Below are 26,407 nucleotides of genomic sequence, written 5' to 3'. Positions count from 1 at the left end.
ACATAGATGAACCTTGAGGGCATTGTGCTAGGTGAAATAAACCAGTCACAAAAGGACAAGTACGGTGTGATTCCACTTAATATAAGGTACTTAGAGCAGTCAGATTAATCAAAACAAAGTAAAATGATGGTAGCAGAGGAGATGAAGAATTATTATATAATGGGTACAGAGTTTCAGTTTTACAAGATGAAAAAGGGTTCTGCAGATGGAGAGTGGTAATGGTAGCACAATGCAAATGTACTTAATACCAGTGAACTGTACTAATTGAAACAGTTAAGATAATGAATATATAATTACAGTTTCAAAAGTTAAGATTAAAGAACAAAAGGTAAGTAATTTGTTCAATGTTACCCAGTTCAAGGTTGCAGGTGGACTCCAGGTTTGTGGGAAGAGACCACACACACAACTTTTGAGTTAGATCAAGTTTCTCATGAAATTAGCTTACTGGCAGCAAGGTGACCGTATAGACAACAGCCACAACAGATCTGCCACCATGTCGCCTTGACCCTTACAGTGACACTGGCCATGCAACATAGAATCTTCTAGATCTGAGCAGCTTAATTCCTGATAGACTAACATCGTTTTACACTCAGAACATGTCACCACTCATGAAAACTTGACACTATTTTTGTGCTTTATTAAAGGGAGTGTTTACATCATTAGGGGACTCTCCTTTCAACCTTCAGATTTCCTCTAGCCTGTGAGATTGGGATAGTTTCCTTGTCTTTATTTTCTAAATCAGAAAGGAGAAAGTGGTAAAAGCAAAGTTAGCGTACTAAACATAGTTGTGTCCTATGGGAGCACCTTTCAAACCAAACATAAAATGTGATGAAACCTTTTTTAAGGTTTGACTATATGTGTTTAATGTTGTCAAATTTACTATTTCTGCATACAGGGATTGTTGCATCACATTCCCTTCATTGAACTGAGTAGGCTTTGGAGTTAAGTCTATTCCATATCCTGCCTCCCCCACATTCTGTTTGTGTCACCTGGATTCAATCACCTAAATTCCCTGAGCCTTGGTTTCATCCCCTGAAAAGTACATGTAGTGATGACCATTTCAGAGGATTAAGATCAAACTAAATAATGCGACTAGGCATGGTGTCTCACTGCTGTAATCCCAGCACTTTGGGAGGCTGAGGCAGGTGGATCTGTAGAGCTCAGGAATTCAAGACCAGCCTAGGTAACATGGCGAAATCCTGTCTCTACAAAAAAATATTAATCGAAAAATTAGTTGGGCATAGTGGCACATGTCTGTGGTCCCAGCTACTCGGGAGGCTGAGGTGGGAGGATCACTGGAGCCCAGGAGTTCGAGGCTGCAGTGAGTCAAGGTTGCACCAGTGCACTCCAGCCTGGGCAACAAGAGTGAGACCTTGTTTAAAAAAAAAAAAAAGACAGAATAATGCTGCCTGTGAAGCAGGCAGTGTATAGTAGATGCTTAACTTGTTTTTATAAACAGTTTACCAATATACTTAGTGCAAGTTTTGTTCTAAATCTGTTTTTAAGATGTTACCACTCATTCATTTAGCACATATGTATTTATTAACTGTTGGGTACCAACTCTGCACTTAGTATTGGGGTGCACTGGTGAGCAAGGCAGACAGAGATTGTGCCTTCCAGAGCTATCAAGCAGGCATTAAATCATCACTTAACTATAGTTTTGTGCTGGAAAGGAAATACCAGAGAGGTTGGTAACCTTAGCTTTCCTCTTGGTCTTTTTTATCCCCTTAGGAAATTAAGTGTTAAATCCATTACGAACCCTCGGTACCTGGACAGCCTGGGGAACCCATCGGCAAATGGCCTATACGATTTAGCTTTGGGTCCTGCAGATTCCAAAGAGGTGTGCTCCACCTGCGTGCAGGACTTCAACAACTGCTCCGGGCACCTGGGCCACATTGAGCTCCCACTCACGGTCTATAACCCTCTCCTCTTCGATGTAAGTGCTGCCTTAGTTGTGTGGGTCTCAGGGCTGCTGGTGGAATTTATGAGTTCTGCCTCTCTCCCACAAGAGTGGTCTAAGGACGTTAAGCCCCAGACACTCCAATGAAAGCATTCTGTAGAATGAGATTTTGAAGCTTTGAGCCAAATACAATAACTTCAACTTACCCTGTGGCCCTAAATAAATGAGTATCAGTTTGCTTCCAGTTGAGTAGAGCCACAGCCTGATTCCATTCACGTGGAGGGCCAGGGAGGGTTCAGATTCATTCCCTACACCTTTTGTTTCAGGGGCTTTGTGCTCTTCAGAAATCTCAGTGGCACCTGCCTGGTAATAGAGAGAGCTTCAGTGTTCTCAAGGCCTCCCTGAGCCTTTCAGGTGTCTCTCTAGGCTCTTGGGTGGTGGCAGGAGAAGCAAAGCCCCAGAAAGCCCAACAGTGAGATCAGAATTAAGCTTCTGTGTAGAGTCATGCTTGTACATTTTCAGCTTTTTATTTCAGCTAACCTCACTTGCAGGATTTTTTTTTTTTAAGCTGCACATATGTTGGTATACATGGACATGATTTTTGTCTGTTAATCATGTTAAAGAGAAGTGTCTTTTTTTGTTTTTGTTTTTAAGACAGTTTCATTCTGTCTCCCAGGCTGGAGTGCAGTGGCACGGTCTTGGCTCACTGTAACCCCTGCCTCCTGGATTCAAGTGATTCTTGTGCCTCAGCCTCCCAAGTAGCTGGGATTACAGGCACATGCCACCATGCCAGCTAATTTTTATATTTTTACAAAAATTACAAGAGACAGGTTCACCGTGTTGGCCAGGCTAGTCTCAAACTCCTGGCCTCAAGCGATCGATCCGCCCGCCTTGGCCTCCCAAAATGCTGGGATTACGGGCGTGAGCCACCGCACCTGGCCGAGAAGGGTCTTAATTAAATCTTGGAATAAAATAAAGATATTTCTCTACCTCAGGTCATACGCCCAAAGTAAATTTCAAATCTAAATGGATTAAAATAAAACCTTAAAAGAAAATAGAGGGGAATATTTATCTGGTTCTTAAGATAGCAAAGACCTTTCTTTTTTTTTTTTTTTTTTGAGACAGAGTCTCGCTCTGTCACCCAGGCTGGAGTGCAGTGGCCGGATCTCTGCTCACTGCAAGCCCCGCCTCCCGGGTTCACGCCATTCTCCTGCCTCAGCCTCCCAAGTAGCTGGGACTACAGGCGCCCGCCACCTCGCCCGGCTAGTTTTTTTGTATTTTTTAGTAGAGACGGGGTTTCACCATGTTAGCCAGGATGGTCTCGATCTCCTGACTTCGTGATCCGCCCGTCTCGGCCTCCCAAAGTGCTGGGATTACAGGCTTGAGCCACCGCGCCCGGCCAAGATAGCAAAGACCTTTCTAAGCCTGTAGGCTGAAGTAGAGTTTTTTTGTTTTTTTTTGTTTGTTTGTTTTTTTGAGACGGAGCCTCGCTCTGCCACCCAGGCTGGAGTGCAGTGGCCGGATCTCAGCTCACTGCAAGGTCCGCCTCCCGGGTTTACGCCATTCTCCTGCCTCAGCCTCCCAAGTAGCTGGGACTACAGGCGCCCGCCTCGTCGCCCGGCTAGTTTTTTGTATTTTTTAGTAGAGACGGGGTTTCACCGTCTTAGCCAGGATGGTCTCGATCTCCTGACCTCGTGATCCGCCTGTCTCGGCCTCCCAAAGTGCTGGGATTATAGGCTTGAGCCACCGCGCCCGGCTAAAGTAGAGTTTTTAAAGGAATAGACTGACTAAATGAAGAAACTTGTGAGTATACTGAAAATCACCATGACTACTGTGTCTCTTTCTAATATCCTGTTCGTTTTTATTCCCTCTTCAGAAGCTGTACCTGCTGCTTCGGGGCTCTTGTTTAAACTGCCACATGCTGACTTGTCCCCGGGCCGTGATTCACCTCTTACTCTGCCAGCTAAGGGTTCTGGAAGTCGGGGCCCTACAAGCAGTCTACGAGCTTGAGAGAATTCTGAACAGGGTAGGTGGGTAGTGGTGGTCACAGAAATCAGGAAACGCAAAGGGGTGGAGAACTAGAGATGCTTGTATATTGTCCTAGTTACCATGCCAATACTCACCAGAACGTTTGATCTTTATATCTTATAACTGGATACCAATAGCTGAGTGTGAAAACAGGAAGCTATAAGAATAATAAAAGGAATGTTAATAGAAACAATAGTGAAATACCATTTAATCCATTTATGAGCTTTTTCTGATTTTCTGGACCGAGGATTCAGTCAAGGTTTATTCAATCAAAAGACATTGCTTTTGATGGTTACATCTCTTTGATTGGTCTTTTTTTTTTTTTTTTTTTTTTTTGAGACGGAGTCTCGCTCTGTCGCCCAGGCTGGAGTGTAGTGGCACAATCTCGGCTCACTGCAAGCTCCGCCTCCCGGGTTCCCACCATTCTCCCACCTCAGCCTCCGAGTAGCTGGGACTACAGGCGCCCACCACCGCGCCCGGCTAGTTTTTTTTTTTTGTATTTTTAGTAGAGACGGGGTTTCACCGTGTTAGCCAGGAGGGTCTCGATCTCCTGACCTCGTGATTGGTCTTAAAGTAGAACACTGTAATGTAGAGAATTCTTTTTCATGATACCTTTTTGGAGGCTCAAGGCCAGTTGTCTGATAGGATTTCTTACATTTTAGATTGTCTGATTATTTCCTGTAATTAGATTCACTTTTTGGCAAGAATACAACCTACATGATACAGGGTACTTTGTATTGCATCATTTTAGGAGGCCTATGATGTCAGGTTGTTCACCTATTGGTAATGCTTACTTTGTTTACTTCTTGTGTTTGGTTTTTTTGGTCTTTTTTTTATTAACACATAATATTTATACATATTTTATGGGGTACATAATGATGGTGTGATACAGACAGTGTATAGTGATCAGATCAGGATAATTAGCATATCTATCACCTCAAACATTTATCATTTCTTTGTGTTGCGAACATACAATATTCTTCTTCTAGCTGTTTGAAACTATATTATTGTTAGCTATGGTCATCCAATAATGGGGTAGAACACTGGAATTTATTCCTCTTGTCTAATTGTAATTTTATCTCCTTTAACAAATCTCTTCCTGTTCCCCTCTTTTCCCTATCCTTCTCAGCTTCTAGTATTCTCTATTCTACTTTTACTTCTATGAGATCAACTTTTTTTTGGCTTCCACATATGAGTAAGAACATGTAGTGTTTAACTTTCTGTTCCTGGCTTATTTCACATGATGTCCTCCAGTTCCATCTATGTTGTTGCAAATGACAGGATTTCATGCTTTATTATGGCCAAATAGTATTCCATTGTGTATATATACCACATTTGCTTTATCCCTCTATTATTGGACATCTAGGTTGGTTCCATATCTTGGCTATTATGAATAGTGCTGCAGTAAACATGGGGATACCGATACCTCTTTGATATTCTAATTTCTTTTCTTTTGGATAATTGCCCAATAGTGGGATGCTGGATCATATGGTAGTTCTATTTGTAGTTTATTGAGGAACCCTCATATGTTTCTCATAGTGGCTATACTAGTTTACATTCCCACCAACAGTGTATAAGAGTTCCCTTTTCTCCATATCCTCGCCAGCATTTTTTTTTTTTTTTTTTTTTTTTTGTCTTTTGGGGATAGCGATCCTAACTGGGATGAGATGAAACCTTATTGTGGTTTTGATTTGTGTTTTCCCAGTGACTAGTGACATCGAACATTTTTTCATATATTTGTTAGCCATTTGTGTGTGTTTTGAGAAATGTTTGTTGGGATGATTTGCCCATTTTTTAATTGAATTGTTTGGGATTTTTTGCTGTTGAGATGTTTGAGTTCCTTATATATTCTGGATATTAAGCCTCTGCCCCTAAGATGAATAGTTTGCTAATATTTTCTCCTATTCTGTAGCTTGTCTTTTTATTGACTGACTACTTTGCTGTGCGGAAGCTTTTTAGTTTGATATAATCCCATTTGTTTATTTTGGCTTTTGTTGCTTGTGCTTCAAGGTCTGATTCATAAAATATTTTTCCAGACCTTATATTTAGGTCATTGATCAATTTTGAGTTGATTTTTGTAGAGGGAAGGGGTGGAGATCTAGTTTCATTCTTCTGCATATGGATATCCAATTTTCCCAGCATCATTTATTAAAGGCACTGTCCTTTTCCCCAATGTATATTCTTGGCACTTTTTGCAAATATCAGTTGGCTGTAGATATGTAGATTAATTTTTGGGTTCTCTGTTTTCATTGGCCTATGTTTCTGTTTTCATGCCAGTACCCTACTGTTTTGGTTACTACAGCTTTGTAGTATATTTTGAATTCTGGTAGTGTGATGATGCCTCTAGCTTTGTTCTTTTTACTCAAGATTGCTTTGGCTGTTCAGGGTCTTTTGTGGTTCCATACAAATGTTATAATTTTTTTTTTTTTCTGTTTCTGCAAAGAATGTCATTGGTATTTTGATAGGGATTGCACTGAATCTACAAATTGCTTTGTAGTAATTGTTTTTCCAGCTTTTGGTGATGGGGAAAAAATCTCTGGGTCAGTCTAGAAGACCCTTGGAATCATGAATTTCATTTGAGCCTGACCCAAAAATGTGTCTGATGAGTTGTCTTTTTTTTTTTTTTTTTTTTTTGAGATGGAGTCTTGCTCTTATTGAGCAGGCTAGGCTAGAGTGCAATGGCATGATCTTGGCTCACTGCAACCTCCACCTTCCAGGTTCAAGCAGTTCTCTTGGCCTCACCCTCCCAAGTAGCTGGGATTACAGGTGTCCAACACCATGCCCAGCTAATTTTTGTATTTTTAGTAGAGATGGGGTTTCACCATGTTGGCCAGACTGGTCTTGAACTCCTGACCTCAGGTGATCTGCCTATCTTGGCCTCCCAAAGTGTTGGGATTACAGGCGTGAGCCACCGTACCTGGCCTGTTTCTACTTTTATTATGTTTCCAAGGGAACAGAGCTAAAAAGTTAACTCATGGTCACATTTGTCCAAAAGAGAGATTGAGAGAGAGAAAGAAAAGATTTTCTTAAACCAGTGCTAACAATAAGTTACATGTTTCTAGGAATTCCCTCATTTCATTTAAAGTTTCAGATTTATTGGCATAAAATTATTCATGGTGCTTACTATTATACCTTAATCTTTTTTTTTGTAAAATATACACAAAAATGCTTTAATTGTATGTACAGTCCAATACAAAGTAACCATCACCCTTACAGTCCAGTTCAATGTCAGCATATTGTTTCTGTCCCCAAAAACCCTCCCTCCTTTCCCTGTCCCCTTGTGTATTTATTTTTGACAGTTTGTCTGTCATTGTCCTTTAAAAATTCTTTGTTGGGGCTGGACACAGTGGTTAATGCCTGTAATCCTAGCACTTTGGGAGGCTGAGGTGGGAGGATTTCTCAAGCCCAGGAGTTAAAGAGCAGCCTGGGTAACATAACAAGATGCTACCTTTAGTTTTCTAATAATTATAAAAAATAAATGTAAAAATAAAAATTATTTATAGGAATAATTTGAAGGCTAGGATGATGCTGCCTTCTCCAGAGAAGATTCTCATTGCTTCTGCTGTGTGCATGGCACCACTGCCAACTTGGGACTGTCATTATCCAGGTTCAACGCTTAAAGCTCCCTGGATGGCCTGAGTGATTGTACAAGGGCTGGTAGTTTCCTGAGAGTACAGCCCTTTGTGTTCCAGCTTCCTATGTTTATGTGTCAGGGGGTGAAGAATGATGGCTTCCTGTTAGATTTCTAACCTTATACTAAAAAAGCTTTAGGTTTTTAAATTTGTTCTTTTTAAAGGCAGGATCTCACTGTGTTGCTTAGGCAAGCACTGGAGTGCAGTGGTAATTCACAGGTACAGTCATAGTGCACTGCAACCTCAAACACCTGGGCTCAAGCGAGCCCCTATCTCAGCATCTGGAGTAGCTGGGACTGCAGAGGCACCACTGTACCCGGCTTAGGTTAAGACTTTCATTTCTGTTTCCTACATCATTTGAGGGTTTGTGAATAAAAAGTTCAAAATTGCTGCATTGGAAAATGCACTCAAGGCCAGGGCTCCTGGGGAGCATCATGGGCTTATTCCCTGGGGCACATGAGTACCCCAAGTGATGTCCTGCCTCAGCATAGCACCAAAGCCCCACATCAGTGCACGTGGCTGCATGCTCTTTCATCTCGCTAGATTCTTTGTTCCCCTTTAGTCTGCTCTGGTTTTTTATTCCTCACTGTCCTGTCAGCTCTTCAGAGCGTTAAGATTTTTAAAATATTTTAACCTATCTTGGTTCTTCGCAGTCTTAGGTTTGGTCTGGGGAATCTAGCCCACCATTATTGGAAGTAGGATGTTCTCACTGGATGTTTTTTGTTGTTGTTGTTTTTTTTTTTGAGATGGTGTCTGGCTCTGTCAACCAGGCTGGAGTGCAGTGGTACAATCTTGGCTCACTGCAACATCCCCCTCCCAGCGATCTTCCCACATCAGCCTACCAACTAGTTGGGACCACAAGTAGATGCCACCACATCTGGCTAACTCTTTATATTTTTGGTAGAGATGGGGTTTTAGCATGTTGCTCGGGCTGGTCTCAAACTTCTGAGCTCTAGTGATCCGCCTGCCTCTGCCTCCCAAAGTGCTGGGATTACAAGTGTGAGCCACCATGCCTGACCTCATTTGATTTTTTTTTAACAGCTGTATGTTGTCTCACTCTTTTGAAAGTGCAACACAGTAGCCATGGTTTCTTTTTTTCCCTTCAAATGAATCTTTTCCACACGTGGAGAGGCTGGTCCCAGTTGTGCTGCTCGTCAGAGGTGTACATTACGGTGATAATGTGGTTTTCCTCTTTGTTTTCCAGTTTCTGGAAGAAAATGCTGATCCCTCTGCTTCTGAAATTCAGGAGGAATTAGAACAATACACAGTTGAAATTGTGCAGAACAACCTCCTGGGGTCCCAGGGCGCACATGTGAGTTAACACTGTCTTTCTCCCATGCTGTTTTTGGCATTATTTTATCACTTTCCCTTTGTGTTGTCCTTTGCGTATACTTCTGGCTTCCCATAGTAGACCAGGATTTGAATCTGAACTCTGTCTCTCATGAGACCTGCAACCTCACGAATTGCGCAACTGTCCCCGAGTGTCCACTATCTAATCTCTAATGCCTGCCTGCAGGACCAATGAGAGGATTATGTGACATTAGTTGGTTTCGGTATAGCATCCAGCAAGCCTCTTCTTAAAAAATGGCATCAGGTCTTTTTTTCCTTCTCCATCACTAGTCTCTAACCCACCGCTACCTTATTTTCCTCTCCATACACTGCCTAAGTATTAATTTGTTCAAATGAATGAATGGGTAGATAATTCACCTGTGATAATAGTCTTGAAATCTGCTTCACTTCCTGCTTGGGTTTCACACCAGAGATTCTGATTTAGTTGGTCTGGGATAGGGTCCAAATGGAGTTACAAAAGCTCCCAAATGGTTCCCATCTGCTGCCAGGTGCAGAGCCACTCATGGCTGGACTGTGGATGTGCCTTCCTCAGAACCCTGAGGTCCTTCTGAGGCAGACCAGCTGCATCCAGAGGGCTTCCTTTTACAAGTGAATGTAACTAGCATTTAGTAAGTACTGGCTGTATTTTTTTTTTTTTTTTTTTTTTTTTTGAGACGGAGTCTGGCTCTGTCGCCCAGGCTGGAGTGCGGTGGCCGGATCTCAGCTCACTGCAAGCTCCGCCTCCCGAGTTTACGCCATTCTCCTGCCTCCGCATCCCAAGTAGCTGGGACTACAGGCGCCCGCCTTGTCGCCCGGCTAGTTTTTTTGTATTCTTTAGTAGAGACGGGGTTTCACTGTATTAGCCAGGATGGTCTCGATCTCCTGACCTTGTGATCCGCCCGTCTCGGCCTCCCAAAGTGCTGGGATTACAGGCTTGAGCCACCACGCCCGGCCTAGTAAGTACTGGCTGTATTTTAAGCCCCCACTGCATTCGTGGTTATTTATCTTAGTAAGAGCTTGCTGCGGTGGTTACTATTCTTATTCCCATATTATAATTGAGGAAACTGAAGGTTTAAAGAGGTCACTGAATAATTGTCAGAGCTCAACTATATTAGGGTTCTATGGAAGATTTTGTTTAAGAAAGTGGTGGTAGGGGTGTTTCCTCTGGTTAAAAATAAAAGGTGAAAACCATAAAGTAAATATATTGGATTCTCTTCAAAATGGCACTCCAAGGTTCTCTGACTTTTTTTAAAAAAACAGGTAAAGAACGTGTGTGAGAGCAAGAGCAAGCTCACTGCTGTCTTCTGGAAGGCACATATGAATGCTAAGCGCTGTCCCCACTGCAAGTAAGTATCAGGGCCCTTTCCCCAGGTGAGACGTCTCTGGGCAGTCACTCATGGCTATTATTAAATATCTTACGGGTTTTTTATCTCCTCAATCACAACTGTCCTCCTGCGCAGGACTGGGCGATCTGTTGTCCGAAAGGAACACAACAGCAAGTTGACGATCACGTTTCCAGCCATGGTGCACAGGACAGCTGGCCAGAAGGACTCCGAGCCCCTGGGTGAGCACACTGGGTCTGGAGAGGAGCTCCATGTGAGGCCAGCAGATGTGTCCTAAACCCTGGGAATACCTGGTTCTCCTCACTACGTGTTTCTTCCCCGCGTCTGGGAGGGGCCAGCAGAGGCACAGTGTGCAGGCCTCTAAGGCCTACGGGGACCCTGGCGAGCGCCCAGCTCAGGCCTCTCACACGGGAGAGCTGATGGCAGGGGCTGCTTTATGAGGCAGTGCCCCACAGGCGCCTCTGGCCTTAACTGGTCGTTTTTCTGAAAGGTTTTTCAGGAAGAAATTAAGAAATTTACCTGGCAAATATTTTGAAATATTTTACTGTAATACAAGTGTGGATCTATTTTGGAATAAAATGTAGGTGAATCATTTTTAAGAAAAACTGCAAGAATTTAGCAAAACATTAGCGCCTCCTGCCAGGCTGCTCCTGTCTATCCACCCAGATCCCCCCTGGGTAGAGTTCTTTCCTCAGCTCTGCCCCACCCAAGCTCTGCTTGGGACAAATTTTGAGATAACTTAATACTCCCACTTTTTAATTTTTATAGTAGTAGGCTTATTTAAAAATGTTTTTTGGTTTTTATTCTGAAGTGGTCAGAAGATTAAATAGAGTATTCCAAGAGAAGCACTGAGAGCAATACCTGCTGTGTAATATGTGCTATGTAGATGTTAACTGTTCATTTTTTATTAAGTCATCAGCTTGCCAGGATAGAAAATGCATAACCTGGCCGGGCACAGTGACTCACACCTGTAATCCCAGTACTTCAGGAGGCTGAGGCAGGCAGATCACTTGAGGTCTGGAGTTCAAGACCAGCCTGGCCAACGTGGTAAAACCCCATCTCTACTAAAAATACAAAAATTAGCCAGACTTGGTGGCAGGTGCCTGTAATCTCAGCTACTCAGGAGGCTGGGACAGGAGAATTGCTTGAACCCCAGGAGGCGCCGTCTTCAGTGAGCTGAAATCGTGCCACTGCACTCCAGCCTGGGTGACAGAGCAAGACTCCATCTCAAAAAAAGAAAGAAAGAAAAAGCACAACCTGCAATTGTCACTTGGCTCTGCCACTTTTTCTGAGTGGCGGATAGAAGGCTATTTTGAGGAGCTTCCATTTCCAACTCTATAATGGCATTCGTAAGGCCTCTTGCCTAGAATTGACGAAATTACATGCATGGAAGTCCATAGCAGATACTGTTACTAAACCTTTCACCAGAGCTTGAGAATATGGAATAAGCATGGAAATAAGATCCCCTCCTGAAGATGCATGATGTATCTTTTACATTGAACACTCAGGCATGACCTGGAGTAAATGAAAAACCTGTTTATTATTATTTTTTAAGTGTTACATTTTAGGATAATTTTTCGACTTAATAGAAGAGTAGTCAACATAGTACAGATAATTCCTTTATACTCTTTACTTAATTTGCCCTAATGTTACATAGTAGATTACCATGGTGCATTTGTCAAAACTGAGTTTAACATTGGTGCAACACTACTGGCTAAACTACAGACTTTTAAAATTCTGCTGGTTTTCCAGTAATTTCCTTTTTATGCTCCTGGATCCAACCCAGGATACCACATTACATTTAGAAAGCCTTTTTACTGTTGTTTCATGGTTGGCAGTTAACACCATAAGATTGGATTTTCCTGCACTTAACCATTAAATAGCCCTCAAAACAATTTTCTTGTAATACCAGTTGGGAATTGCTTCTGTAGCCCTTAGGATGCCTTATAAAATGTTCATAGATTGAGAACAAAGATGGTCAGAATTCTAGAAGATAGTTTTCGTGGGGCAAATGTCCAGCAGGTAAGTAGCCTTTCAATGCCTTCCGCAAACCCAAGTCATCTTCCATTGCAGCCACGCGAATATGATGGTGCAACCACAAGTCTGTGCATTAGAAACGAGCAGACCGTAGTCTTCTACAGCTCCAGGCTTGGGTATTCAGTATTTAGCACACATTTATTTTTTGGGCACTCAGCGTTATGCCAAGGACCATGTTTGTGATGAGCACGATGCCAAGATACAGACCAGACCGTGTGGTCTCTGCCTCTGAAGGGGCTGCAAGCGACATAGGTCAGTAACTCTGGGGAGCAGCAGGTGATGTGGAGGAAGGCGAGCACCCTCAGCGTGGGTCTGACCATCTTCCTGGTATCAGAGGGACTCAAAAAGTGAGGGCTGGGCTGGGTGTGGTGGCTCACACCTGTAATCCCAGCACTTCGGGAGGCCAAGGCAGGCAGATCATCTGAGGTCAGGAGTTCAAGACCAACCTGACCAACATGGTGAAACCCTGTCTGTACTTAAAAAAAAAAAAAATTAGCCGAGCATGATGGCACACGCCTGTAATCCCAGCTACTCGGGAGGCTGAGACAGGAGAATCGCTTGAACCCGGGAGGCGGAGGTTGCAGTGAGCCGCGATTGTAACATTGCACTCCAGCCTGGGCCACAAGAGCGGAGCCCTGTCTCGGAAAAAAAATAAAATAAAAAATGAGGGCTGTGCCTGAGTAGTCCCCACGGACTGGTGATCCCACAAGGAGTGCTGTCAGTTTGTGAAATGCCGCAAATGCTGCTCCAGTGTGCTCCCTGTGCCCCCTGAGCCCCACAAGGCACATTAACATTTAAAATAAGAATTCATATAGCCAAGACACTTCCACCCATTGTGATCCCAGGTTATTTGACCTCCTTATCCGTTTTTCCTGTGGCACCTCTGACAGCTGAAAGAAACACACATTCAAGATGCTCTGAAATCCCAGCTAGGCAGAAGTCATTGCTGCAAGCTGCAGAAGTTCTTGTTAGGAGAGGATGCAGCTCGTGTGAGGAGATGGGCTTCCACAGCTCTCCTCTGACTCTAAGATCCTGTGATTGAAGAACAGCCTCTGCCTTCACGGTGACTAAACTGCAGTGGGGACATTGCTGGTACAGGAGCTCAGGAGATTTGACTGATCTTCAGCATTTCTGATGTATTTAGTAGAAGAGAAAGTTCAGACATTCATTTTCAGAAATGCCCACAAAATGCAGGTTAATGGGGTCTGTTTTCTCCTACTGAACATATGTAGCTTTCTAACGCTGTGGTTGTCCACGAATGCCGTTCTTCATTGCATACCCATGCTTCCTTCAACTGCATTAACTCATTGAAATATTCTGCTTTTATCGCCATCAAAACTTTAAACATGCAGACTCCTTGACTTAGCAATTCTGCTTCGATGACTTTATCCTAAGGAATTAGAATACTCACAGTGTTGTTTGAATGGTTGAAAACTGGACATGGGCTGGGCGTGGTGGCTCACGCCTATAATCCCAGCACTTTGGGAGGCTGAGGCGGGCGGATCACGAGGTCAGGAGATCGAGACCATCCTGGCCAACATGGTGAAACTCCATCTCTACTAAAAAATACAAAAAAATTAGCCGGGCATGCTGGCAGCACCTGGAGTCCCAGCTGCTCAGGAGACTAAGGCAGGAGAATGGCGTGAACCCGGGAGGCGAGCTTACAGTGAGCGGAGATCGTGCCACTGCACTCCAGCCTGGATGGCAGAGCGAGACACCATCTCAGAAAAACAAAAAAACAAAACAAAAAAAAACTGGACATAACTTAAATACCTATTAACAGAGACTAGTTAAATTACGGTGCTTTTGTTAATTGTACTCCAAGTTAGGGATTTCTCTAAAAACCTATGATGACATATCCTCTGCAGATTTTAAATAAACTAGCTGGGGAATTGGAGGTGGAATGAAGCTAGTTTTTAAAAATGGAGGAGGCTGGGTGCGGTAACTCATGCCTGTAATCCCAGCACTTTGGGAGGCCGAGGCGGGTGGATCATGGGGTCATTAGTTCGAGACCAGCCTGGCCAACCAGGCGAAACCCTGTCTCTACTAAAAATACATAAATTAGCAGGGAGTGGTGGCGTGTGCCTGTGATCCCAGCTACTTGAGAGGCTGAGGTAGGAGAATCATATGAACCTGGGAAGCCAGAGGTTGCAGTGAGCCAAAATCCTGCCACTGCACTCCAGCCTGGGCAACAAGAGCAAGACTCCGTCTCGAAGAAAAAAAAAATGGAGGAAAAGGCAAGAGTGGTGTTTTTAAGTGTGGACTATCTTAGGCTATTTTAAACATCTATATTTGAGCCGTATACTCTTAATTTAGAATTTGCTGTGAGCTAGACACCCTGTCAAGTGTTAGGAACACAGACAAGGCATAGTTCCTGCCCTGATACGTGAATAAAAAGGGAAAATTGAGCAACGCTTAGTTTCCGTGGATGTATCCAGAAAAGGTTTTTTGGATTTTTGTTTTGTTCTGTTTTGTTTTAAGACAGGGTCTTACTCTGTCACCCAGGCTGGAGTGCAGTGACACGATCTCGGCTCCCTACAACCTCTGCTTCTCAGGTTCAAGCGATTCTCCTGTCTCAGCCTCCCAAGTAGCTGGGATTACAGGTGTGCACCATCACACCCAACTAATTTTTGTATTTTTCGTAGAGTCAGGGTTTCCTGTGTTGGCCAGGCTGGTCTTAAACTCCTCAGGTGATATGCCTGCCTTGGCCTCCCAAAGTGCCCAGAAAGTTTTGAACCTGAAAGACACACTACTTACTTGTCTTAGTTAATCATCTAAATGCCTGGACCCTACCTCCTGAATGGCAGCCCCAAGCCTGGTTTTCTAATGTAACCTGGGTGTTACTGGTAGACAGCATCCCAGAGTGACCTTGCTTAGTGTGAGAACCCAAGCCCAATCTATTCCTTGCACACCAGTATATTTGTAAAAAGAAGTCAGTATTTACCCATAAAAATACTTATTTATCCATAATTCAACTTATGTGAACCTTTCTGGTAAAAACCAGGTAGATAAAGATATTTATTATAATGTTACTTATAATAGCAAAATATGGAAATCAATCCAGATGTCCAATTATGAAAATATGGTTAAGTGAATTAGGAATCATCCTTAATGGAATATCACATAGCCATGAAAAATGGTGATCAGGTAAAAGCTACATAGCAATGTGCAGAAATGCTGATGAGATGATACTAAAAGGGCAAAGTAGTGTTCAAAATAAATCCACACTGAAGATTACAGTTGTGTAAAATACTTGTATAGACAAAAGTGCTGGAAAAACAATATATAAAAGTGATAGTTGTTAATGTGTTGGGATTATGGGTAATGTTTTCTTTGCTTTTTTTGGGGGGAGTTATACAATAGCCATATGATTTTTATTACTATAGAAATGAGATTAACGGCCAGAGGGAATCCAGGCATGAGAATATGCTACCATAGAGATTGATTTTTGTGGTCAAGTTGCAGGCTTGTTGATAAAGAATGGATACATCCCATTGCAGAAAGCGTACCTGTTCCTGATTTATTGCACTTTGATTCTCCTCCTTGGCTCCAGGAATTGAGGAAACTCAGATGGGAAAACGAGGATACTTAACACCCACCAGTGCCCGCGAACACCTTTTTGCCCTGTGGAAGAATGAAGGTGCTGTATCAGGCTAAAGAAATAGCCTTGATCTCCTCTAGGCGTTTATTTCCTGGACTTATTAACCCTGACTTATTACTTCTTTTACATTGTGATGATTGTAGCTCTGTCCTGGAACTGATCCAGAGGTTTGGGGCAGTCTTCAGGGCACATTGACATTGAGATGTCATAGAGCAGGGGAGGTCATACCCAGCACCAAAAACTTGACAATTACTGCAGCTGAGCCAGGTTATCAAATGACAACTGCAGGTAGGCCTCGCTTAATATAGGTTGGCGTATTTTTAGAAGATTCAGTGTAACTTATTTTAAATGCCCATAAGTAAAATGCTTTGTCCTTCTGTGAATCAGAGAATGAACTCTGTCTTATTTAAATTGAGACTGTACTATAAGGGAAATCCTTCTTTCCTTCTGAATGTATAACCAAACCTATGCAGTATATTCAAGCCCTTGTGAGAGTGTGTTGTGGAACGCTAACTATAACTTCTGTGTAATAAGCACTTACAAACGAACATGTTGTTAAAGGGGTGTCAGGAAAAAAAAAAGCACTGGAGTTAGTATGATTGCTTCTGCGGCAGGCCCTAGCACATTTTAATCTTTTTCTCACGTCACCAGAAACCTGAAATACAGCTTTGGTCCACAGAAGATCCTTTCTTGGCAGCACCTGTTAGGGGTAGGAGGAGACTGACTTAGAAAAAAAATTTTTATTCAACATTTTTTTTATGAAGATCAAAGTAATAATTATGTGTGTGATGTGTATGTGTTTTAATAGTCCAGGAGGGTGATTAAAAACAGTAAAGTTTCTTCCCCTTCCTTGCTCATCTCAGTTCCTGGGTTAAGAGCTATTGTCCCTGTAGTACCTGTTTTTATGCTGTCATATCCCCTGCATACAAACTGTCATGTACACAGAGGCTATTTTTTGTTTTTATAAAGAAAAATAAGGCCAGGCACATTGGCTCATGCCTCTAATCACAGCAATATGGGAGGCTGAGGCAGGTGGATCAGTTGAGCCCATAAGTTCAAGACCAGCCTGGACAACCAAGCAAAACCTCATCTCTTTAAAAAAAAAAAAGAAAAGTGCAAAAATTAGCTGGGCATGATAGCATGCACCTGTAGTCCCAACTACTTGGAAGGCTGAGGTGGCAGGATTGCCTAAGCCTGGGAGGTCAAGGCTGCAGTGAGTCATGATCGCACCACTGCACTGCAGCCTGGGTGACAGGAGTGAGACCTTGTCTCAAAAAAGAAAAATGTGACCTTAACTCTACATATTATCTTGTATTCTGTTTTTTCCTCACTCAGTAATATTTTTATGGTTGTCCTCCCATGCCCTTAGTGATAGATTTAAATGGTCTCCTCGGTTGCTTTCCAACGCAGGATTCTTTCTGAACTACCTTTTTTCGGGAATGGATGATGATGGTATGGAGTCCAGATTCAATCCCAGTGTGTTCTTTCTCGATTTCTTGGTGGTGCCACCCTCAAGGTAATACCCTTTAATTAACTTATTTCACCTGTAAAAATGCTTACTAAGGAACTGAACCGTGACCTCTAGGAGAGGTGAAAGGGCCGAGGGCACTGAGACAGAGCTGCAATTCTGCTCCAGGTGCGGGTGGTGGGAGGGCTTACTTTCCTTCCTGTTTGTTGTGAATGCGATAGGAATGTTAATTGTTTTTGTTTGCTTGTTTGTTTGTTTTGAAATGGAGTCTTGTACTGTCTCCCAGGCTAGAGTGCAGTGGCATGATCCTGGCTCACTGCAACCTCTGCCTCCCAGGCTCAAGTGATTCTTCTGCCTAAGCCTCCCGAGTAGCTGGGATTACAGGCATGCATCACCACACCCAGCTAATTTTGGTATTTTTCATAGAGATGGGGTTTCACCATGTTGGCCAGGCTGGTCTCGAACTCCTGACCTCCAGTGATCCACCCGCCGTGGCTTCCCAAAGTGCTGGGATTACAGGCTTGAGCCACCACACCCAGCCGGAATGTTGATTGGGAAGGTTGGTTGTTTTAAGCGTGGTGGGGTGTGCTCCCTACAGTAGGCATGGGTGAGAGGCTGAAGAACATGACCCTTTCCTCACACTAAACATTCGTTTATTCTGTATGTCCCCCTGCAGGTATCGCCCAGTCAGTCGCCTAGGAGACCAGATGTTTACCAATGGCCAGACGGTGAACTTGCAGGCTGTCATGAAGGATGTAGTTCTGATTCGAAAACTTCTGGCCTTGATGGCCCAAGCACAGAAGCTGCCAGAGGAAGTGGCCGCACCCCGTCCAGATGAGGTCAGGGCTGCTCTGGTGCTGATGTGATGAGCACACACACTTGGTGCTAACTCTGTGCGGTGTGGATGCAGACACCGGGTACCAGGAGATGCTTCCTGGGATGTTCTGTGCAGCTGGCGGCAGCCTTAGTGTGAGCTGTGGGCTTAGGGGGCACCTAGGAACATTAGGGGAATGCACATGGGTCTGAGCATGGAAAGATCTGGGTTCTGTGCCGAACGACCATGCCAGGTGACCCTAGTTGAGTCACTTTCTTATACTAGTGTCTACTATAAAATGCATGTGATTTGTGGTGAGATTTCACACTGAGGCTGTTCCGGGCTACCAGCTCTCAGAAGCTCTAGAAAGAATAGCCTGCTTCCCTCAGGCTCTAAGAGTGTCCCTTCTGGGTCACAGTACTAGAGCTCACGTTGTCAGCTCTATTTTGGACACATTAATGTCTCCAGCATTGGGGTCAGGAAAGCAGTATTGCAGAGTATAAATTCCTCTCAGAATAGGACAGTTTCAACTAACATTTCCTGAGCCCCTTCTGTATGCCGGGTTAAATAGTAGGTCTTCAGTGGGTACAAAGGTGAATTGGGCACCCAGGAAGCTTGCTGAGGTCATCAGGATCCTTCCCAGCTCTAAAGTACTCTCTGGATGCAAATAGGCAGCCTTGGGTAGACAGACAGGATTCTCAGACTCCAGCCACTGGGACGGTCCCACTGTCTGTCGGGCCCATCACAAGGTGGCGCCACTGTCTCCTGGACACTTAAGCTGCAGGTTACACTTGGGGCTTTCTTTGGTTTTGCTTGTTTCCTGGTCGGCCAGCATTGGTGTGCTTTTAAAAACTCCTTAGTGTGAGAGAAATCAGCCATCTGCATGCCTTAGTGCAGTTTCCAAGGAAAGACCGTGGGATAACTGCTCCCAATGACTAGAGTTGAGAATCTTAGTTGGATGTCCCTTAAAACTCAGGCAGCCTGGCCAGGCATGATAGCTCACACCTGTAATCCCAGCACTTTGGGAGACCAAGGCAGGAGGTTCACTTGAGCCCAGGAGGTTTAGACCAGGTGGGCAACATGGCGAAACCCCATCTCTACCAAAAACACAAAAAATAGCTGGGTGTGGTGGCCCATGCCTATGGTGACAGCTACTCAGGAGGCTGAGGTGGGAGGATTGCTGGAGCCAGGGAAGTCAAGGCTGCAGTGAGCTATGATTGCACCAGTGCACTCCAGCTTGGGTGACAGAGTTAGACCCCATCTCAAGAATTTAAATTAAAAAAAAAAAAAAATTGGTCATTCCCTTTGTCGAACAAATGCTTGGTCTCTGAGGGGCAAATAGCATCCTCTGATTCCTATGCCCCAGTGTCCTCTTTCCTTGTGATTGACAGGACGTGTATTTTCTTCCCCCTTACTCTCTGTGTTCAATCCTCATGGCAGCCCTTGCCAGGCACCGTCTAGGCACTGGGGATACGCCAGTGAGACAAGTTCTCACTCATTTCATAATCACTGGTCCTGAGCCAGGTAATGCCATGAGCAGTGAGTTGGGCTAACAGGACTCAGTCATCATGCAGATGACCATATCTCCCACTGGGACTCCAGCCAGAAGGGGACCCTGAGTGTTTTATGTAGGATACATCTATTTTCCCTCCAACTAAAGAAGACTCCTGTGTTCCTCAGGGTTGAGGACAAGCCCACTTCATCACTACTGGGTTTTCATGACATTCTCATTTACTGAATCTTCACCCACCGTCACCCTCCCACCTCAAGACACTGACAGGTTTCTTCTCTTATCTGCCCACACTGGAAGACATGGGACCATCTGTCTCCTTGTGTCATACCCAGCCAATGGGGCCAGTAAGTGGCCAGACAGTATTAATAGGTGGTGCTCTAAACCAGCTGAAGGCAGTTGCTGTCCCCTGGGTAGGGAGTGAGAGAGAGGAGGAGATGGAGCTAGGGGCAAAAATATTAAAAAAGGATTGGTTAAATATTCCAATGAGACTTGGCAATCAGCCAGTAACTTGATATAGCTCAGTTGAAGACCCACATCTTAATTGATGACATAGAATATCATATGGCAAACCTAATTCCTTTTAAGAAATTGTTCCACCTGCATGTTTGTAAGTGGTTTGGATCAAGTTTTTCAAAGCTATAACTAAAACTGAAACTGCATATGAGAATCAGTTATCTGGTGGGATAGCAGAACTTCCTGAGAAATGTACTGATGTGGGAAGGACTTAGTTTTCTTTAGGAATTGCATATTAAAGAATTTCAGTAAATGCCTTAAGAAAGGAGCATGCTTACTCATTTTGAGTTCATCTTACTACTAGAAAGAGACAGACTGGTAAATATGTAATAGTGCCGATATGTCTTATCGACATGTACTTACAAGATTGATTTATCAGCACGTTTGTCTCTGATCTGTCAGGTTCAGAGGAGATAAACTCCAGACTGCATAGTCGTCAGAGCCAGGGTAAGAAAGAAGAACTAAATCAAGCCACGCCTTTTGGAACTTTTTTCCATCATTCCTGTTTTCTTGGTTTTATCTTCCAGGAAAAAGACTCTTTGATTGCTATTGACCGATCCTTTTTGAGTACACTTCCAGGCCAGTCCTTCATAGACAAACTTTACAACATTTGGATTCGCCTTCAGAGCCACGTCAATATTGTGTTTGATAGTGAGATGGACAAACTAATGATGGACAAGTACCCAGGCATTAGGCAGGTGAGCAAAAACTGGATTCCCATTGCTAGCTGCTGAGGATAAATAATAAACATTTTGTATTGAAACAAGAAACTAATAAGCCTACTGGAATTCTTGTTGAATGTTATTATGACCTTTTTTCTCCATAAAGATCCTGGAGAAGAAAGAAGGCCTGTTCCGAAAACACATGATGGGAAAGCGAGTGGACTACGCTGCACGCTCAGTCATCTGCCCAGACATGTACATCAACACCAACGAAATTGGAATTCCCATGGTGTGTGTGTGTGTGTGTGTGTGTGTGTGTGCGCGCGTGCAGGGCTCATTTGCTCCCTGTGGGTGGCAGACAGGAATGCCACAAAGGGCTGGGGACAGGATGTGCAGCAGATTATAGTGGCTTGGGCAGAACTAGCTTCTGCCTCTTCCTGGACAGCCCATGAGGAGGTGACTGGAAGCCACATGATGGCATTGCTCTCACTCCTTGCCAGGCTTACAGACACCTTCTACCCACAAGTCAGCACTAGGGAGCTGATTGCGGAGTATTCCACATCCCTGCCCACATAGCTTCCTCCTGCCCACCTCAGCCTAGTCTTTTGACCTTCCTCACCAAATTGAATACATGACAGGTGAGAGGAAGAGGGCATGGGGTCCAGGCGTCAGAAATTGTACCCCAGGTTACTGGGAAGAGGAAAGGGAGTGAGTCCCGGAGAGAGGCGTGTGCATGTTGCCCATGCCCTGTTTTGCTTCTCAGGATAGGCAGTTTACTATTCACCTGTTAGTGCTCTCCCCCAACCCCCTCTGGGAGCCAGCTTCATCTTCTCACTTCCTTAGCACTTCACACCATGGTGCTCAGCAGCAGCAGCCTTTAATGAGCTTCTTCCTTAATGGGCCTCGAGGTCAATAATGTGAAGGTGGTTTAATTTCCCTCTGTGGAGAGCCTCATTTCCTCGCACGCCACCCGCTCCACCCCTCTCTGGGGACTGGTGATGAGCAGCGCTGAAGTGTTCTTTCCGATCATCCTATGTCCCCATGGCCTCATCTCTCTGTGGCACACTTGGGCTTCCTGGACAAAGGCATGATGCATGAGGAGACAGGAGTCCGAGAAGGCCCAGTCCTGTGCCCACTGCCTCCTGGGAACCATAGTCCTTGCATCCGAAAGCTGGATCACATGGTGAGGACCAGCTTTGTGAAATCCAGTGGTGACATTCCCAAATCTGAGGCCCCGAGGAGACATGTAGCAACTTTTGGTTGCCCTCTCTGGACAGAAGGCAGGGACCACCCTTGTTGGCCTTGACCTCATAGTGCCTACAGCGTCCCCAGCTCTGCGAGAGACCTTCTGTGCTGCCTCTTCTGTCTTCTAAGGTGCTGGGTTCTCGTTCGTGGATCTGGGTTTGTTTGGTAGTGGCTTGTCCCTGGAGGAGAGACTCCGAAGTCACTTCTCTGCCCATCTGCAGACTGCTGCGAGTCTCAGGGCCATGGTGGCCTGGGGTGTAGGTATTCCTCACAGTATAGCTGAGAAGAACAGAGCAGATAGAACTGCCTCTGGCCTCTTGGATCACACGCTTCCCATAGAGTACTGTTGACAGGTACCACAGGAGCAAGGAGCTAGAGACCAGCAGTGAAGCACAGACTAGTGTGCTCCCATATAAAGCAGTATCCAGGGGTGGAGACAGACAGTAAATAGATGAACAAGTATAGATACGCTCTATTGAACGGTGATGGGTGGTAAGTGCATCAGCAATAGTAGAGCAGGCTCAGGCTGAGGAACGCAGGGGCTGGGGTAGCCCCAGGAGCCTTCTGAGAAAGTGCTGCTGCAAGGGACCTGTACAAAGCTAGACGAGTTCCTTTATGTAGGATGTCTCAGAGCCTCTGGTGTGTTTGTGTACATTTGGAAGGTACATTAGAGATTTATAATATTCAGTAGCTCAAAAACTCATTTAAACAGGGAACTTGTTTTACTTGGAGCGTCTCCCAGGCCTAACTTTAAACACAGCACACTGCGTTTTCTTAGGTGTCAGAGGAATGTGTCAGTTTCGTCTCAAGTACCACCTTGATTGTAATGGCTGCTGCAGAACTGGAGCTGAGAGATTCCAATGCCATGTCTGGGCTCAGGGACAGCGCCATGATCCGTTAGTGATGTCTGCCGGGGTGGATGAGGAATGTCGTGGTATTTGAGGACAGGTATTTGCCACCTGTCTCAAGCAAGTGCCCCATGCCACCTTTGGGAACTTTGAATTTATTGACAGATAAGAAAATGAAGTTTTAGAGTGGGTTAAAAAAATTAGCCAGGCGTGGTGGCTCACACCTGTAATCCCAGCACTTTAGGAGGCCGAGGTGGGCAGATCAACTGAGGTTGGGAGTTCGCAACCAGCCTGACCAACATGGAGAAACCCCATCTGTACTAAAAATACAAAATTAGCTGGGTGTGGTGGTGCATGCCTGTAATCCCAGCTACTCGGGAGGCTGAGGCAGGAGAATTGCTTGAACCCAGGAGGCGGAGATTGTGGTGAGCCGAGGTCACGCCACTGCACTCCAGCCTGGGCAACAAGAGCAAAAATCCATCTCAAAAAAAAATTTTAAAAAAAAATTGTAATATATAAACTGCTGCGCTTAAATTATTCTCCTCAGACTAACTGCTGGAAAAGGAGGGCTAGTCTCTATACCGTTAAGGGAGTAGCAGAAGACAGGCAGGATGTTACTTGGCTCACTGGAAGGCCTTGGCCAAGTCAGACAGCTCCTCCTCATCTTGGGGGAAAAGAAACAGCCTATTGAGACAGATTTGGGGTCCATGAGGCCTTTTTTTCTCCCTGCTCTGATTTGCTACCTCCATTCCTCATTTCCAGGTATTTGCCACGAAACTGACCTACCCGCAGCCAGTTACCCCGTGGAATGTTCAGGAACTTAGGCAAGCGGTCATCAACGGCCCCAATGTGCACCCAGGAGCCTCCATGGTCATCAATGAGGACGGCAGCCGCACAGCCCTGAGTGCTGTGGACATGACCCAGCGAGAGGCCGTGGCCAAGCAGCTCCTGACCCCAGCCACAGGGGCACCTAAGCCCCAGGGGACAAAAATTGTGAGTATGGGCAGCTTTGGTCAGGGACCTATCTGGCTCCTGTTCAGATCTTGGTAATTGGTGGCCATCAGGTTTGGCTCCAGTGCACGCTGACACAGGAGCCCATCCCTAGGAGGAAACTCCCCCACACGTGGGTGGCTTTTAAGATTCACCTTGTAGTCCCTGGGCAGAAGAATGACTGCCCTTATTAAACAGGCCAACTCAAAGGGTAGTCCCCGGACCAGCATCAGCAGCATCCCCGGAGCTTGTGAGCAATGCAGATCCCCCCACCCCTACTGAATTTGAATCTCTGAGAATAGAGTATGGAATCTTTCTTTATCATGCTTTCCAGAGGGTTCTTCTGCATGCTGTTGTTTGAGAGCCACTCTTAGGAAGGCAGTGCTCTGTGCCAGTGATAACCAACAAGTGGCAGGTTATAACTAATGTTTCCATTTGGGGCAATTGCTAATGCCAGCCCATAGTGCTGTGGTAGGGAATCCTGAGGCTCTATCTGGTTCCACTGGAAGGAGCACATGATCAATTAACAATGTTGCTGAATCCATACAATCAGCAGGTGACAGCTCTGTGGCTCTGTCACGTAATAGCCATTCCTGCTGGGAGGGGAGTAGCAGATGACCCCTAACTAGGCAACAGTGGCAGCAGTTGTTGGAGGGAAATGGATTCGACTTGGGTGTAATCCACAAGTGACTACCGGAGTCAATGGGTGACTGCCTGGATTTTCCTCACCCACCTGCAGAGCAGGCAGGCATCTCCTTGCCCTCTGCCCACCCATACCCCATGGCTGACCTACTCTTCTTTAACACTAAGTTCAGCTCTGCAAAGTTGCATCAGCTTTGGAGAAACTTTGGAGGAACCGAGAGGAAAAGGAAATGCTCCTGGCCTTGCGGCGGTGCTCATCACTGCTCACCACAGGCCTTCTTGCTTCCTCTGGTTCTCACTGCCATCCTGAGGACAACAGTAATACACCACCTGTTTTATCCTTTGGCGATGGGGCACATGCAAACACAGATCAAGTCACCTCTTTTGTTCTTCTCTAGTGCACAAAGTAAGGTTTGTATTCAGGTTCGTAGAATCAGTCTGCCTTTCCTAAGTGCCTGGTGTTTGGCTAGGCACTCTGTGAGCAATGCAAAAAGAAGCAAGGTGTATTTCACTTCACTTACATTTAACTCAGGTCAACCATGTGAAACAGACTCACAATAGGAAAGGATGAGAAAGAGACTAGGAGAAGCGGTGAGGGATGAGGCAGTACTGATGCCCCCTGCATGCTAGCACTTTGCAGTCCCTGTGGACGGATCCTCGCCACCCTGGAGTTGACAGCATGGGTGGGGGAACCACTAAGAAATGAGCATATAAATGTATTGCTGTTGCGGAGGGGTGTGGAAGACACCACAGGGAACAGCAGTGACAGACAGTGACTTTAAGCATATAATGCCGAAGAAGAAACAAGTTTGAGGGGAATGTGCAGGGCACGTGGGCAGGGGGAGTTTGGGGTCATCAGGAGGCAGCTGTGAGCCAGGTGCTGGGGCCAGCCTCAGGGCTAAAGAGGGGACTGAAGGCAGCGAACTCTTGCTGCTCCCTCAGGCCTTAGCAAGCCCTCATTCCTCTGGGGTCAGATAGTAAATATTTCTGTGGTCCTTGGCCATGCAGGCTCTGCTGTAGCTGCTTAGCTCTGCCGCCTAATGCCAAAGCAGCCACGGATAGTACACAAATAGGCATGGCTGTGTTCCAGTAAAACTTTATTTACCAGGTGGCCAGCCTGAGGACTATAGTCTGCTACCCCCAAAACTGTGATTCTTTTTTTTTTTTCTCTTGAGACAAGGTCTCACTCTGTCTCCCAGGCTGAAGTGCGGTGGCGCAATCACAGCTTGCTGCAGCCGCCACCTCCAGGGCTCAGATGATCCTCCTGACTCAGCCTCCCGAGTAGCTGGGACCACAGGTGTGGCTAATTTGTGTATTTTCTGTAGACATGGGGTTTCACCATGTTGCCCAGGCTGGTTTCCAACTCCTGGGCTCAAGAGATCTGCCTTCCTCAGCCTCCCGAAGCTCTGGGATTACAGGCATGAGCCACTGCTCCTGGCCTGTGATTTTGGAAGACTTTGGTTAATGTGTTGCCTATGGGCCAAGGCAAGGCTGAAGGCTGTGTGAGGCTGATGGGGAAGGAAACACCGAGGTCTGGGTGAGGAGGAACCACAGGCGAGGTGAGGAGGGGAAAGGCCAAAAGGACCCATTTCCCCTGTGAGGTATGAAAGCTCCGCCCCATCCCCTGGGCCTCGTACATAAAAGAGGAAATGGCCCAAAGATCCAAGGCTCATTGCCCTGTTCAGCAGCCTGCTAGAAGCCAGCCTTTGGCTCCGAGCCTGCCTCTTAAATCTCTGACCCTGGGGGCACTGGGGCACGTTAATTTTCACTGCAGTATTTATTTAGAGACAAGAGAAAGGAAGGGCCTCCGGTTTGGGTTGGCAAGGGGAATACCCTGTGCTC

At 45.2% G+C, this 26,407-nt stretch overlaps 1 protein-coding gene across 3 annotated transcripts in view; it reads left to right on the top strand.

The window, feature by feature from the left end:
• Window positions 1-26,407, top strand: part of POLR1A (RNA polymerase I subunit A) — a 78,471-nt gene that overhangs the window by 4,101 nt on the left and 47,963 nt on the right. For 2 of the 3 annotated variants that reach the window (XM_033175348.1, XM_033175350.1), the window contains exons 2-12: window positions 1,732-1,936; window positions 3,777-3,926; window positions 8,765-8,872; window positions 10,150-10,235; window positions 10,350-10,453; window positions 15,823-15,909; window positions 17,281-17,386; window positions 18,015-18,177; window positions 20,706-20,876; window positions 21,007-21,129; window positions 23,696-23,926. In XM_033175348.1, coding sequence (XP_033031239.1) covers window positions 1,732-1,936; window positions 3,777-3,926; window positions 8,765-8,872; window positions 10,150-10,235; window positions 10,350-10,453; window positions 15,823-15,909; window positions 17,281-17,386; window positions 18,015-18,177; window positions 20,706-20,876; window positions 21,007-21,129; window positions 23,696-23,926 — 1,534 coding nt within the window. The remainder of the gene's footprint in view (window positions 1-1,731; window positions 1,937-3,776; window positions 3,927-8,764; window positions 8,873-10,149; window positions 10,236-10,349; window positions 10,454-15,822; window positions 15,910-17,280; window positions 17,387-18,014; window positions 18,178-20,705; window positions 20,877-21,006; window positions 21,130-23,695; window positions 23,927-26,407) is intronic. The other variant, XM_033175351.1, reaches the window with a different exon arrangement.

This window comes from Trachypithecus francoisi, unplaced genomic scaffold (genome assembly GCF_009764315.1).
Source record: "Trachypithecus francoisi isolate TF-2019V2 unplaced genomic scaffold, Tfra_2.0 Lachesis_group17, whole genome shotgun sequence".
NCBI classification, from domain to species: domain Eukaryota; kingdom Metazoa; phylum Chordata; class Mammalia; order Primates; family Cercopithecidae; genus Trachypithecus; species Trachypithecus francoisi.
Note: the sequence above shows the minus strand (reverse complement) of the source record. Positions and strands in the feature narration are given on the sequence as shown.